Consider the following 15,758-nt stretch of genomic DNA (forward strand, 5'->3'; position numbering starts at 1 on the left):
TGTCAGCCACGAGCCCGTGGAGCTGAGCACAGGCAGCTCTGTGGATGAGCCGGGCATCCGGGCCCAGAGAGGCCCCGCGGGCACAGAAAGTGGGAGGGGAGCCTTAAGCTCATTAAAAGGAAGAACCTGGGTTTTGTGAAAGAGGCTTTGTGATAAGCTTCAAAAACAACATTAGCGGCAAAGATGACCAGTGACCCCATCCCTGACTTTTAAAAAAATGGCAAATACTCCCTTAGAAAATGAGTAAGAGTTCATAGGAATTTATAAAGGAAAGAGATATTTTCACTGATATATTCAAACCCTCAATCTCAGGAACAATCAAATAAATGCAAATTAAGTAGCATTTGGGTTGTGTGGTTTGAGAAAGGTGACACGGTCTCCCTTCGTTCTTTTTTAGACAGCTGTATGTAGCCGTAATTCACATGCCATACATTCACGAACTTAAAGTGTGCGATTCAGCAGTTTTTAGCGTGTTCAGAGATGTGCGCCACCGTCACCACAGTCAGCTTTAGAACGTCTCTGTCACGTCAGAAAGAAGCCTTTAACTTCGCCACGTGCAGCAACATGGATGGACTTGGAGGGCGTTACGCTGAGTGAAATAAGTCAGACAGAGAAAGACAAATACTGTGTGATTTCCCTTATATGTGGGATTTAAAAAATGTGACAGACTAGTGACTGTAACAAAAAACAGAAGCAGACCCACAGATATAGAGAACAAAGTCGTGGTCACCAGTGGGGAGAGGGAAGGGAGGAGGGGCAAGATCGGGATAGAGGCTTAAGAGGTACAAACTAGTAGGTATAAGGGAAGCCATGAGGGTGTATTGTACAACACGGGGGTATAGCCAAGAGTTCGTGACTCTGCATGGAGGACGACCTTTAAACCTGGATCACTGTATTGTACGCCTGTGACTTATATGATATTACACATCAACTATACTTCAGTAAAAGAAAGAAACCTTTTAGCTGTTACCGCTTCCAGCCCTGACCAGTCACTAACCTACTTTCTATAGATTTCCCTGTTCTATTTCATGTAAATGGCATCACCTGTATGGGACCTTTTGTGTGTGCCTTCCTTCACTCGAACGTCATGTGTTCAAGCTTCATCCATGTGGTGGCGTGTCAGGACCTCAGTCCTTTTGGCGGCTGAGTCACACTCCAAAGTGTGGATGGACCCCCTTGTGTATCTGTTCGCCAGCCGGGGAACACTTGTATCGTTCCACCTTTTGGCTGAAGTGAATAGTGCTGCTGTAAACATTAGTGTAAAGATTTTGTGTGGACGTATGCTTTCATTTCTCTCGGTGTGTATCTAGAGTGGAACTTCTGGGGCATAAGGTATCTTTGCTTAATCGTTCAAGGAACTGCCACACTATTTTCCAAAGTGTCTGCCGCATCTTACACTCCGGCCAGGAGAGGATGAGGGCTGTGACTTCCCCACGTCTTGCCGGCACTTGTGATTACGTTTTTGATTCTAGCCATCTTAGTGGGTGTGAAGTGTATCTCATTGTGGTTTCCATTTGATTTTCCCAGATGACTGGTGTTATTAAGCATCTTTTCATGTGCCCGTTGGCCATTTGTATGTCTTGTTTTTGAGATGTGGACTACTTTTAAAGTCTTTATTGAATTTGTTACAGTATTGATTCTGTTTTGGTTTTTTGGCCTCGAGGCATGTGGGATCTTAGCTTCCCAACCAGGGATCGAACCTGCACCCCCTGCATTGGAAGGCGAAGTCGTAACCACTGGACCGCCAGGGAGGTCCCCATTTGTATGTCTTCAGTGGAGAAATGTCTCTTCAGATTCTTTGCCAGTTTAAAAAAATTGGATTGTCTTCTTATTGTTGGGTTGCAGGAGTTCTTTTCATATTCTAGATACACGTCTCTTATTGGGTGTGTGATTTGCAGATATTTTCTTCCATTCTGTGGGTTGTCTTTTCACTTTCCTGTGTCCTTTGAAGCCCAAAAGTTTTCAGTTTTGATGAAGTCCAATTGATCTATGTTTTTTCTCTTGTTGCTCAGACTTCTGGTGTCATATCTAAGAGTCCTTTGCCAAATCCTCGGTCATGAAGATTTATTCTATGTTTTCTACTAAGAGTTTTATAGTTTTAGTTCTTATATTTAGGTCTTTGATCCATTTGAAGCTAATTTTTGTATATGGTGTGAGGTAAGGGTTTAACTGCCTTCTTTTGCCTGTGGCTGTGCAGTTGTCCCAGCATCATTTGTTGAAAATACTATTCTTTCCCCACTGAATAGTTTGGGCAACCTTGTGGAAAGTCAGTTGACCATAGATGCGTGAGTTTATTTCGGAGCTCTCAATTCTGTTTCACGCATCTATCCGCCCGTCTTCGTTCCAGTACCTGCTGCCTTGGTCACTTAGCATTATAAAAGGTTTGAAGTAGGGAAACGTGATTCCTCCAGTTCTGTTCTAACCCTACACAATGTTTGAACCCAATACTGTGAACAACTGTATTTTAACAAATTATATAACTTAGGTGAAATGAACAAGTTCCTAGAAAGACACAAACTACTGAAATTCAATAAGAAATAGACTATTTGAATATATCTGTAACAAATGAAGAGATCGAATTAGTAATCCCAAAACTTCCATAAAGAAAAGACCAGCTTCACTGCTGAATTTTACCAAACATCTAAAGAAGAATTAAAACCAGTTCTTCACAAACTCTTTCAAACGATAAGAGATGGGGGAACATTTCCCAGCTCATTTTATGAGGTCAGTATTATCTGGATACCAAAGCCATACAGATATCACAAACACAAAAAACTACAGTCCAACGTTTCTTACAACACAAAAAATTCTTAAAATCCTAGCAAACCAAATTCAGCCACATAGAAAAAGAATTATACATCATCACCCAGTGGGCTTTATCCCAGGAATGCAAGTTTGGTTTAATGTCTGAAAATTAATGTAATACATCACATCAACAGAATAAAAAATAAAAAATCACATGATCATCTCAGTAGACACAGAAAAGGCATAGAGAAAATCCAACACCCTTTCGTGATAAGAACATTAAAAAAACTAGGAAAAAAAGGGAACTTCCTCAAGCCAATGAAAGGCATCTCGAAAAACTCATACCTAACATCGAACTTACTGGTGAGAGGCTGGACGCTCCCCCCAAGATTGGGGACAAGACAAGAACACCCGCTCTCACCACTTCTATTCAGTGTTGTACTCTGTTCACAGATGACATGATCTTATATGTGTGAAGTCCTAAGGAATCTGCTAAAAATCTGTTACAACTAACAAATAAATTCAGCAAGGTTGTAGGATACGAGATCAATATAAAAACACCAATTGTATTTCTCAATAACTTGCAACGAACAATCCAAAAATGAAATTGAGGAAAAATTCCATTTACAAAAGCATCAAAAAGAGTAAAATATTTAGGAATAAATTTAACAAAGAAGTGCAAAATGTATACTCTGAAAACTTAAAAAAACAACAGAGAGAAATTAAGGAAAAACATCCCGTGTTCACGAATTGGAAGACTTCACATCGTTAAGATGGCATCACTCCCGCAAACAACCTCCAGCCACTACAGCTCCTACCCGATCCCAGCTGATGTCTTTGTAGGAATTGGCAAACCGATCCTAATATCCATATGGAATTTCAAGGCACCCAGAATAAGACTCTTGAAAAAAGAAGAGCAAAGCAGAGTAACCCCTTGGTTCTTTTTTTTTTTTACATCTTTATTGGAGTATAATTGCTTTACAATGGTGTGTTAGTTTCTGCTGTATAACAAAGCGAATCAGTTATACATATACTTATGTTCCCATATCTCTTCCCTCTTGCGTCTCCCTCCCTCCCACCCTCCCTATCCCACCCCTCTAGGTGGTCACAAAGCACCTAGGTGGTCACAAAGCACCGAGCTGATCTCCCTGTGCTATGCGGCTGCTTCCCACTAGCTATCTACCTTACATTTGGTAGTGTATATATGTCCATGCCACTCTCTCACTTTGTCACAGCTTACCCTTCCCCCTCCCTGTATCCTCAAGTCCATTCTCTAGTAGGTCTGTGTCTTTATTCCTGTCCTGCCCCTAGGTTCTTCATGACATTTTTTTTTCTTAAATTCCATATATATGCGTTAGCATACGGTATTTGTCTTTCTCTTTCTGACTTACTTCACTCTGTATGACAGACTCTAGGTCTATCCACCTCATTACAAATAGCTCAATTTCGTTTCTTTTTATGACTGAGTAATGTTCCATTGTATATATGTGCCACATCTTCTTTATCCATTCATCCGATGATGGACACTTAGGTTGCCTCCATGTCCTGGCTATTGTAACTAGAGCTGCAATGAACATTGTGGTACATGACTCTTTGAATGATGGTTTTCTCAGGGTATATGCCCAGTAGTGGGATTGCTGGGTCATATGGTAGTTCTATTTGTAGTTTTTTAAGGAACCTCCATACTGTTCTCCATAGTGGCTGTACCAATTCACATTCCCTCCAGCAGTGCAAGAGTGTTCCCTTTTCTCCACACCCTCTCCAGCATTTATTGTTTCTAGAGTTTTTGATGATGGCCATTCTGACCGGTGTGAGATGATAGCTCACTGTAGTTTTGATTTGCATTTCTCTAATGATTAATGATGTTGAGCATCCTTTCGTGTGTTTGTTGGCAGTCTGTTTACCTTCTTTGGAGAAATGTCTATTTAGGTCTCCTGCCCATACTTGGACTGGGTTGTTTGTTTTTTTGTTATTGAGCTGCATGAGCTGCTTGTAAATTTTGGAGATTAATCCTTTGTCAGTTGCTTCATTTGCAAATATTTTCTCCCATTCTGAGGGTTGTCTTTTGGTCTTGTTTATGGTTCCTTTGCTGTGCAAAAGCTTTGCAGTTTCATTAGATCCCATTTGTTTATTTTTGTTTTTATTTCCATTTCTCTAGGAGGTGGGTCAAAAAGGATCTTGCTGTGATTTATGTCATAGAGTGTCCTGCCTATGTTTTCCTCTAAGAGTTTGATAGTGTCTGGCCTTCCATTTAGGTCTTTAATCCATTTTGAGCTTATTTTTGTGTATGGCGTTAGGGAGTGTTCTAATCTCATACTTTTACATGTACCTGTCCAGTTTTCCCAGCACCACTTATTGAAGAGGCTGTCCTTTCTCCACTGTACATTCCTGCCTCCTTTATCAAAGGTAAGGCGACCACATGTGTGTGCTTATCCCTGGTTCTTAAAGGAGTGTTTAGAGCCTGTGAACGGATCTGCTTTGCCTTGGGGTGTAGCTTGGATGATTCCCATAGAGTCTAAAGCCTGACTGGGAGAAACACATTCAGATCTTTGTTTTGTGAACGTGAACCTAAATGACGCCAAGTGAGAGAAGTCGGCGACTTTGCCGCCCGCCGGGCGCTCGGGGGAGGCAGGAGCCACTCCCAGCCGCGTGGCGACCTGCCAGGGCCTTTTGAAGGTTCGGCAGGGATAACACCCACGTGTGGCCCCGGGGACGGGACGTGCCTGGAAAGCAGTTCTTACCACCCTCTGCTGCGTCACCTGCCTTTCCAGAGACAAAGCTGGTGGAGAGAGTGTTCCAGGCGGACACAGGAGGAGAGCTTTACTCTCCCCATGAACTTCTCCCATGGGAACGTTTCAAACCTGCAGAAAAGTCGAAGGACAGTGTGGGGTTTGCTCACGTACTTCCTTCATCGCGGTTCCCCTTGGTCTCCTGGTCTGGCCCTGTCTGTACCCAGGGCCGTGCACACCTGCACACCGTGTCCACGTGTGCATCCACACTCACATCCCCGTGCAGGTGCACACGCTCGTTGGGGACGTGGGCGCGGCATCCTGCCCCGTGGCCTGCTGTCCGTGTGCGCCTGCTGTCCAGTTGTCCTCTATCACACAGGCCACATTCAAGGGTCCTCCAGGTCCCAATGACGGCCTTTATGAAGCTGGCCCCGTCTCTGCCCGGCGGCCCCGGAGCATCTAGGAACCGCGCGGCACTTGGTGGCCGTGACCCCTCAGCCTGTTAGCTTAGAGCCGCCCCTTCCTCCTTACGCTTCCTAACGTGGCCGTTTCTGGAGAGTCCGGGCGCTGTCCCGCGAAGCGCGCTGTCTGACTTGTCCATCCCGCGAAGCGCGCTGTCTGACTTGTCCAGCTGTTTCCTCGTGTTTGGATTAGGGCTTTGGCTGTGCACCCTGGACAGGCAACCGCGTGTGCTCCGCGTGGCCTTCCCTTGGGACGTGGGAGGGCGTGCGTGTCTGGCGGTCACCGGGTGGCCCCGGGGAGGTGCCTTTTCCCCAAGATGTGTCAACGTCTTGAGAATCTCTGCTCCCAGCCACCTTTCACCTCCACTGCCGACCCCTCCAGCCGGGGGTCTCCACCTGCCACGCTCACCTCCCAAGGGGCCGGCTCTGTGGGGATCAGAGGGTCCCCTGTGTTCTGTCACCCCAGACCAGTGGTGGGGTTGTGGGAACAGTGCGCCCAGCTGAGTACGGGGCGATGCTTGGTGTTGATCTGGGAACCAGAGGGCTCCTGTGGGCTCCGCTGTTACCATAGAAGAATCTGGGTTTGGGCTGGGACAGCCTCCTTCCCACCAGGCAGCACCTCCCCTGCCTGCTCAGCCCAGGCAGCGGGGCCTCGGCCCTCGCGGGAGCTGGGGGCTCCGCTGAGGGCATGCACCTGGCGACCTGAACCCGGGTCTCCACTTTCCCACACTGGGATGAAGTGGGTTAAAGGACACCTGAGGGCAGAGGAGGGGGGCTGGACAGCCTGGTGGTTAAAGATTAGACGGTGTTGCAACGTCCCCGCTGTCCACGGTCCTCCTGTCTGTGTGCTCGGCTCTCACTGGCGGTGTGGCCAGGCGGGTCCTCGGGTGACCGACACCCGAGGGGAGGGGAGGCACCCGTGGGCCTTGACCTGTAGCCCCGGCTGCCCGGCCACCTCGTGCCGCTTAATCTTCACAGCAACCTGAGGGCGGACAGTGGCCACAAGGAGAGGCCCGGCCAGCGCGGGAACCTGGCCAGCAGTCCGCATAAAGCTTGTCGTCAGCAGGCCCAGCAGCAGGGCCTTCAATGGGCATCTTAGGAGCTGTGGCCTTTATCACTGTGGCTCAAAAAAGTCACCATGAAACACAGGGTTGGGGCAGAACGTTTGGACACTTTGGGCAATTATAAACAGAAAGATGAGAAGGTGTGTTCCATTCTGGAAGGGCTGTAAACGTGTCCACAACGTATGGGTCTTTTTCTTTTTAATTTTTAAATATTTATTTATTTATTTTTGGCTGCGTTGGGTCTTTGTTGCTGCACACGGGCTTTCTCTAGTTGCGGGGAGAGGGGGCTGCTCTTCCTTGTGGTGCATGGGCTTCTCATAGCGGTGGCTTCTCTTGTTGTGGAGCACGGGCTCTAGGTGCACGGGCTTCAGTAGTTGTGGAGCATGGGCTCTAGAGCGCAGGCTCAGTAGTTGTGGCGCACGGGCTTAGTTGCTCTGTGGTACGTGGGGTCTTCCCGGACTAGGGCTCGAACCCGTGTCCCCTGCATTGGCAGGCGGATTCTTAACCACTGCGCCACCAGGGAAGTCCCCACGATGTACGGGTCTTTACTGGACGTGCTGCCGCCCTGGGGGCTGTCCCCAGCACTGGATGTTGGGACTGGTTTCCCAGCCCTGCTCCTTGGAGGCCGGCCAGCTCCTCGCAGGCCCACGCATCTTGAATGGTCTCTAGTACCTGGTCCTCGAGGGAGGAACAGGAGAGGTGACCCTGGGCGACCTGAGCAGGGGTCCCTGCAGGACACTGCTGGCCTGGGGAGCGTGGGGGGGAGGATGGTCTGAGGGATGGGCTGAAGAGAGGAATCAGGGCCAGCCTTTGGGCCACGTGTGGGCAGCCGCAGGCAGACCACCCGGAGGGGCCCAGGAGAGACCCCGCCGTGGGCCCAGGACGGCTGAGGCCCCGGCGGCAGCATCCCTGAGCCCCGGGCGGACAAGGCCGTGCTCTGACCTCACAGCCCGAAGCCTCAGGCCTGGACACGCTTTGCTCCTCGCATGGGCTCTGCGCACATGTGGGTGTTTCGTGCTTTTGAAAAAATGAAAATAAAAGACCACAGTTTTCAGGAATCCAAACCAGAAGGGCCACACAGAACAAACCCTGGCACAGCGCAGGGCGGGGCCGGAGGCTGGCCGGTCTCCCAGCAGCAGGAGGGCAGAACCTTCTGGAAGTTGTGGGTGCTGGGTCCTCTCAGAAGGGGTGGCTGGCCCCCCCTCCCCCCGGTGCTTGTAGGGGGAGTGATCCTGAGCCAGAGAGACCGTCTGATGAGGCCGGCGCCTGGGTCCCCCTGGGGAGGCCGAGGCAGGCGTTTGAGGGAGTGACTTAGACCTTTGCTGCTTTGGGACGTCATTCCAACAAGAACGTGCAAACACTGGCTAACAAGTTAGCAAGTCCTAACCCCCGTCACTGGGTAGTGCAGACCCCAGGGGGTGGCCGGCAAACCCCGGCCTGGCGGGCCTTTCCTGCAGCCTCCCCGGCGTCCAGGAACCCAGAGACAATAGCGTGCATGGGAGTGAGTGGATGCGTGTGGGCACAGACCCAAGACGTGTGCACACGTGTGTGTACACAGACATGCACATGCACGCACACAGAGACGTAATCACACGCTCATCAGAGAGACACAAACACACGCCTATAGACGCACATGCTCCCGTGTACCTGGCGAGCCCTGGGGTGAATTAACAACGGTGCAGGTGTTCGCTGGTTTGGGCCACAAGCCGCTGTGTGTGTCGTGGGTGGAGGAGAGAGAGGGGCCTTTCAGGAAGTCGGCGTGGGAGGAGTGAGGGCGTGAGGGGAGAAGGGGCATCGGGAATCCACCCAAAGCTTTGCTAGGGGTCACCTGGCACCTACAAGGCATCTACAGGAGTTCTGGCCAGTTCATTCCCAAGAAAGAGAAAGCTCCTTGTTATTGCCGGTGCCACCCGCATGTCTCCTCTGAGTACAGAATTCTCTTCTATAATTTAAATTACCCTTGTTGTGTTGGATAGTATCCAGGAGCCTTCAGACAGAAATCCGATGTCCTCCAGGGGAGTTTTCAGCCGCCAGAGACAGTTCTGCAGGCATGGGGAAGGCTGGGTGGGAGGAGGAACCCACCCACGCAGGAGAACTTGCCTTAAGTCAGGACACAGCATGAAATGTGAGAACAGGTGGACACCAGGTTAACAAAGAACAGAAGCTACCACACCATCGAGGAGCGGGGTGTCGTCACCAAGGAAGGATCCAAGGCAAGAACAGCGAGCCCTGTCTGGGAGCCACAGGACAGCAAGTGTAGGGGATGGGGTCTTGAGGGATGTGTAAGAGTTTGCCAGATGGAGACCACAGCAGCAGTTGTGCTGTCATTGGCTTTTGGTCCTGGACCTGGTGAATTCCCAGCTCACCAGGAATTCCTGGATCCCAGTTGTTCCTGAACTGGGTGCTGGGGGCCCAGGGCTCCTTGCACGGGCAGGACTTGCCGTGGGTCCTCAGAGGATGGCCCTCTGGGCAGCTTTGGGCTTTCTCCCTTCTGGGCACCTGTGTGTGGTCAGAGGGTCCTCCAGGGGGCCGCTCTGGGAGCTTAGGTCAATGCATGCATCTTCTCGGATGTATCTCAGGCTTCCCCAGAGGCCATCCCACCTGGGTGCCGAGCTGCTGCCTGCTTCCGAGTTTCGAGCCCAGCTGGCTGGTGGCGGGCAGTGGCGAGCCCACGCGTGGGTCTGTGGACATCGAGGCCACTCCTTGGTGGGGAGGTGCCCTCAGGGTCCTCCAGGGCCAGGTAGATGCTCAGACTCCTGGAACCCTCGTGGCCAAGCTTGGCTGGAGGGCCCGGGACAGAGCTCAGCTCCTGCGGGGAAGAGCCAGTCCTCAGGGCAGAGGGCCCCACGGGAGGTGGTTTCTCGGCCAGGGTCCCACCAGGGGCCTGCCCAGCATGGAGTCACCGCATGCAGGGAGCCCCCGCGATGGCTTCCAAGGGGCTGGCATCTCAGGTGCCGCTGTCCCCACCGACACCAGTGCCCAGGTTACCAGGGGATGACTAGAGAGTCACCAAAGGCCATAGGGGCCCAGGAGGGCTTCAGATGTTGCTGGGCACCCTGTGGTCAGCCGGGCGGCCCTGTGCCGGCTGTTCTCATAAGTGAAACCTGAAGGGAGACCACAGACCCTTGAGGGCGACAAAGGGGTCCCAGGATGCTCTGGGCTGCACGGGGGCCCACCGTCTGCACATGCTGGTTGGGGGTGTGCGATGAGGGGCTGGTTTGTTTCCTGAGCTCCCCGTGAAGTAACTGAGGACATGGCCTCCGTGCTCCTTGTGGGGAGCGGCGGGGAACCCTGGGCAGGGCACACAGGGTGGGTGGGTCGGTGGGTGGTCCACCTCAGCCCCGAGGCGATGGGGCGAGTGCCCTTGAGACCTGGGCCTCTGCTCTCTAATCTGGCCTGAGGAGCCGCAAGGAAGCTAGCCAAGTCCCCGCCAGGAAGGAGGCTGGGACCCGGGAAACAGGGCCCCCGGGCTGCTCCGGTGGAGGGCTGGGAGGGCCAGAGGAGGCTGTGCTCCGAGTTCTGATTGGGCAGCGCCGAGGCACCACGAAACTTCTCAGGTTGCACGGAAATGCCTCTGTGATACCCCGAGGGTGGGCAGAGGGAGGAAAGGCCAGGTCACCGCTGGGGGCTGGGTGAGGGGATATTGGGCTGGACGCGCCCCCCTGTGCACCCCTCAGCGTCTCGTCTGACCCCTCTCCCTCTAGGGCATGAGGATGAATGGGTGGGGGAGCAACCAGGGGCCGAGGGACCACTCTGTACGTGATGGGGGGGCCACCTTACCCCGGGGGCCTGGGGTCGTTCCTCAGCACAGCGTTTGTGACGATTCTGAGGAGGGCTGAGGGCTCTCTGGGCCCGGCCTTGGAGAACAAAGTGCTTTCAGAAACGTGGCACCTGACCCAGAGGGATTTGTGTTTCAGTCATTTCAGATGGTTTATTTTCCCCTCCTTCTCCATCCCCACGAGTGACAGGGGGATTATCCAACCTCCACAACGAGCACAGACTCCATAGGGACCAGTGCTGACAGGACCCTGTGCATGGATGGACCGGAGCCCCGTGTGTCCCTGAGGGGCTGGGCCCGGGCGGGGGGCCTGCTGCAGCCACAGTCTGCTGGGGGAGCCCGGTCTACACCTCAGGCGTTCTGAATGCTGCAGTGTCCGTGTGGGTGTGCATGTGAGCGTGTGCACATGTGGGGCCATGCACGTGTGTGTGCATGTACACGTGTGTGCACACGTGCATGCGAGCCTGTGCACGCGTGGGCACGCGTGTGCAGGGAGCCTCACGGACCAGCACCTCGGCAGGCTGCTCCCTGATGGGAGCCGAGTCCTGGGGCAGAGCTGTGCTGACGTTTTCCAGAGAAGGTGGACGTGTGGCGTTCTAGGAGTGCCGGGGCGTGACCGCGGTCTCCAGAAGGTGGGCAGGAAGGGTGAGGTCTGGAGCGGGGAGGGTGGGGGCTGCCCACTGGATGGTGGTGTGTCGCTCAGTGCAGTGGGGTCACAGCTACCATCCCCCTTTGCCCCGCGGGTCCGCGTTCCTGGCTCTCCCGGGAAGCGTGAATTGAGCGAGTGAATGCAGGGCTGGGGGCTGGCGAGTGGCCCCCAGGGAGTAACTGAGGGCACGGGGCCATCGGGGGGACAAGGGCAGCCCCACCGTGTTGGGCTCAGGGGCTCTGCCTCAAAAGGGCCCAGAGTCCCTCTCCAGAACGTGCTTGGAGAAGGGGAAGGGCCTTTGGAATATCTGTCCTGAGATTTTCCAGAGACTTTTAGGCATAAAATCACATCAGCGGCATAACTAGGAAGAGACTGTTCTTGAGGCATTTCTAAGAACTCTGGGGTGGAGGGTGCAACCCAGATTTGGCTTACGGGGTGCCCCCGCCTTTCGAGAGGGGACCCGCTGTTCAGCTGTCCTGAAACGTGGGTTCTGGTCCCAAGCGGCCCAGCTCGTCGATGGCACCCTGGGCATCCTGGGCCGGGGTCCCTGCCACAGGCTGGAGAGGACAGGGTTCCGAGGGGACTCAGACAGAAGGCGTGGCTGGCACGCAGGGCACGCGTGGGGTCTAGCGTGGAACGTGTGGTGAGAGCCGTGCGTGTGTGTGTGGATGTGTGAGGGTGCATGTGACGATGTGAGCCTGCGGGAGGGAGCACGTGTGTTTGCATAAGCGAGTGTCGGGCGTGTGCGGGCGTGTGTGGGCGCGTGTAGAGACCGCCTGCATTCCACTCGGCGTGCCCCTCTCCTGGGCTGTGGCCCAGAGCCTCTGGTCTCCGGGCCCAGGTTCCTCGCCACACGGCGTGCCTGCTACAGTGAGGGCTGAGCTGGGTCCCCGCCTGCTCGGGCAGGCGCCAGGTGGGGAGGAGCAGCTAGCCTCCAGGTCAGACACCCGCACAGGCTGTGAGTCCCAGGCAAGGCTGCTCCCCGTGCCCAGGTCTTCTCCCCAAACCCCGGAGAGGCGCTGGCAGGACTTCAGGCCACAGGGCAGCATCCCATAGTGTTTTGGACAGAGGGATGGTGTCATCTGAAGTTTTATGAAGGGAAGGAGTCGGGGCTCGGTGGGAAGAGTCCCGCTGCAGGCCGGCCTGGCTAACCTGGCTTCCGGAGAGGTCCGCAGAGTGGGACACCCCCGGAAGGGGCGCCCACTGATGTCTGGAGGAGGCTGGCGCCCGGGGGCTGCGTGAAGGGCTTATCCCCCAGTCACCCACCCTGCACACGGGCTGAGCTCTGAGGTGTGGGAGTGGCAGGGGGGCCTCTGTCTGTCTGTCTACCGTTGGTCTCACCGAGTCCCTAATCTTCCTCTGCCTTTCGTCGCTTCCCAACTGCTGTGTTCTGCCCCTTTGGAGCAATTCTCAGGGGTTCATCAGCAGCCCCCCCAGGCCTCAGCTAAGCGCTGATGAGAAGTCGGACACTGGCAGGGTCAGCCGGGGAGCGCGGTACCAGCCCGTCAGACAGAGGGCCGGTGTGTTTGAGCAGGTTTTAAGAGCGAAAGCTGAAAAGAGGCCGTGCTCTCTGGCGAGGTGGAGGGAGGGCGGCCGGCGTCTGCGGGGGGACAGAGCTGGGCAGGCTGCGGAACAGGTGACCTGAACAGAGGCCCTGGGGACCAAACGCTGCCATCTCAGGGCAGCAGCTGCGGCAGAAGGATGGACTCACAGTGAAGCCAGTGGTTTCTAAGCTCCAGCTTTGCCCCAGAGCCGTGGCTTGAGGCCAGGCTTCCAGGCTGTTCTCAGTCAGAGAAACTCCAGTGCAGAGCATTGTGGGCACGGGGGCCAGGGGCTGTATCCCGGCATCCTGAGGCTCCCAGCCACGCGCAGGACGGACGCCCCGAGGACCTGTGCCCGGTGCTCTCTCTTGGGTCTGGGCTCTGCAGGCTGCAGGGCAAGGAGGAGGGTCCTTCCCAAAGCTCCAGTGCACCCAGGAGCGCCCCCCCCCCGGGGGGACCGCGGTGTGCCGGCCCGGAGCCCACCGTGCCCACGCTCCGGAGCAGGGACTCGGCGGCAGTCTGGGAGGGCCCGGGGAGGGAGCTGGGAAGTCGTCTGACTTCTCTGTCAGTGCCCCGTGGCCTCTGGTGGAGTCTGCGGCTGCTTCAAGGAGGTGTGAGGCGTTTTCCAGGGGGCCTGTCACTTTGGGTAGAGGCGCACATCTGTCCGTTTCCCTCCTTGAGAGCCCTTGAGAGCGGGAGGTAGGAGGGGGAGCCGCCTGGATGCCTGAACGGGGAGCTGGCTGCAGGCCCGGGGGCGGGAGGTGGGGGCGGGCTGGCCCCGCCTCTGGACAGCAGAGGCCGCCCGCTGCTCTGCGGTGCACACAGCCTGATGGCTCCGGACCCCAGCGGCCGCCGCGGCCACTGTGGCCTGCTGCTGCTGCTTGCATGCTGCCTCGCGCCCACCCGGGCTGACCTGATGTCCTGGCTGTGGTCCGCTAACACTGCCGGGTCCACGGTCACACTGGCCTCTAAGCCCCCGGGCAGCTCACCTGTGCAGCCCACAGAGGACACCTCACCTGTGCGGCCCACAGAGGACACCACCACGCACGTGGCCCCCCAGGATGACCCCACCCAGCAGTGGAAAGCCCTTGCCAGCCCCGAGCCGCCTCTGGAGAGGCTGGAGGTGGGCCAGGGCCAGGCCCCCACTGTCCCCTCGGCGGCCTCCACTGCGAGCCCAGACACAAAGGAGGAGAACATTGCCGGCGTCGGAGCCAAGATCCTGAACGTGGCTCTGGGCATCCGGAGCTTCGTCCAGCTGTGGGACGACACCACCCCCACCACGAGCTCCGCCAGGGCGGGGACGCCAGGCCCCGAGAACCCCACGGACCCCCTCACCACCCCTGGACCCTCCAGGGGCCCCCAGGACGACTGGACCACTCCCTGGCTGAGCACCGGGGCCCCGAGCTCTCCGGACACCCAGAGGACCGAGGCCGGCACCCTGCTGCCGCCCACCCAGCCGCCGCCCTCCCAGCCGCCGCCCTCCCCGGACAGGCCCCGGGCCCTGCTCGGGGAGCCTGCGGTACCACCGCCATCCCCAGGTAGAGCTTCTCTGTCCTCCGCGTGGGCCGGGGCCCCTCCCCAGGGAAGCCAGCCGCCCCCGGGGTGGCCCCAGGAGCTGGACAGCAAGGGACTCTTGCCCGCGGCAGCCCGTCCCGGCCAGCAGCACCGACGCCCTGATGACCGCACGCGCACGCCTCCTCCGCTTGCCCTGGTGACGGGCTCCCCGGGAGTGCACGCTGCCCCCTGGGCTCTCTCCTCTGAGCCCTCCGCCAAGCTGTCTCACGCCGCACTCTCGGCTCTAAGTGGGGACAGGGGTGCTTGGGTTCCCCACGTGGCTAACCCTGCGGGGCCTGGTCTCGCTGACAGCTCCGCACTGCTGGGCGCTGCCGGCCGCTGCCTGCCCCTGCTGCCCTCCCTGGCGCTCTGCGGCCACCTGGGCATCGGGCGCTTCTGGCTGCCCAACCACCTCCACCACGCGAGCGGCGAGGAGGTGCAGGCCGCGGCCCGGGCCTGGGGGGCGCTTCTGCAGACCCGCTGTCACCGCTTCCTGGCCCGGTTCTTCTGCCTGCTGCTGGCCCCCCCCTGTGGCCCCGGCGCCCTGCCCGGCCCGCCGCCCTGCCGCCAGTTCTGCGAGGCCCTGGAGGACGCGTGCTGGAGCCGCCTGGACGGGCGCGGGCTGCCGTTCCCCTGCGCCTCGCTCCCGGCCCGCGAGGACGGGCACTGCGTGTTCATTGGGCCGCCTGCAGGTAACGGCCGGCCCGCCACCCGCCTTCCGTCGGTCCGGCTGGGCGAGCGCCCTCGGGAGGCTGGACGGCGTGCGCTGCTTCCTTTGGGGGGCAGGCTGAGAGGCGTGCTCAAGACCAGAGGTTCTGTGCGTGACGGCAGGTCCCCCACGCTCTGAGGTCGCCTGCCACACACCTGTCGCGGAGGGGGAACCAAGGCACAGGACGGCGACGGGACTTCCCACCGAATTCTGCCCACGGCTCCCAGCCACTGTGCCCAGCCTGCACGGTCGAGGGGGCGGAAGGGACGGGGGGCTTGCAGCTCTTAAGGTCGACAGGTCTTGACCATCTAGCGACCAGTGAGTCTGAGGGGCTCACGGGGGTCCCCCAGCCGGTCCGTGAGCTCCAGAGCCCCTCCACCCCGGGGCAGCAAAAGGGCCACTCCCTCCTGGGGGCCACGTCCCCCCACATGGACTCGCCCCATCACCACGTGGCTGGTAGGGGAGAGGGATGGGCCGCCGCAGCCTCCTAGGGCCCACCAGCTGCCTCTGCGTCCTTGGTGCGGCTGG

At 56.6% G+C, this 15,758-nt stretch overlaps 1 protein-coding gene across 3 annotated transcripts in view; it reads left to right on the top strand.

Moving 5' to 3' along the window:
• Positions 1 to 15,758, top strand: part of COL18A1 (collagen type XVIII alpha 1 chain) — a 97,605-nt gene that overhangs the window by 35,699 nt on the left and 46,148 nt on the right. Inside the window, exon 1 of one of the 3 annotated variants that reach the window (XM_079922069.1) lies at positions 13,782 to 15,213. The exons of the other annotated variants lie outside the window; for them this stretch is intronic. Coding sequence (XP_079778195.1) covers positions 13,797 to 15,213 — 1,417 coding nt within the window. The 5' untranslated portion in view covers positions 13,782 to 13,796. Of the gene's footprint in view, positions 1 to 13,781; positions 15,214 to 15,758 lie in introns of those variants that run through there. 3 annotated transcript variants of the gene reach the window in all.

Source organism: Stenella coeruleoalba (genome assembly GCF_951394435.1).
Source record: "Stenella coeruleoalba genome assembly, chromosome: 5".
In the NCBI taxonomy this organism is placed as follows: domain Eukaryota; kingdom Metazoa; phylum Chordata; class Mammalia; order Artiodactyla; family Delphinidae; genus Stenella; species Stenella coeruleoalba.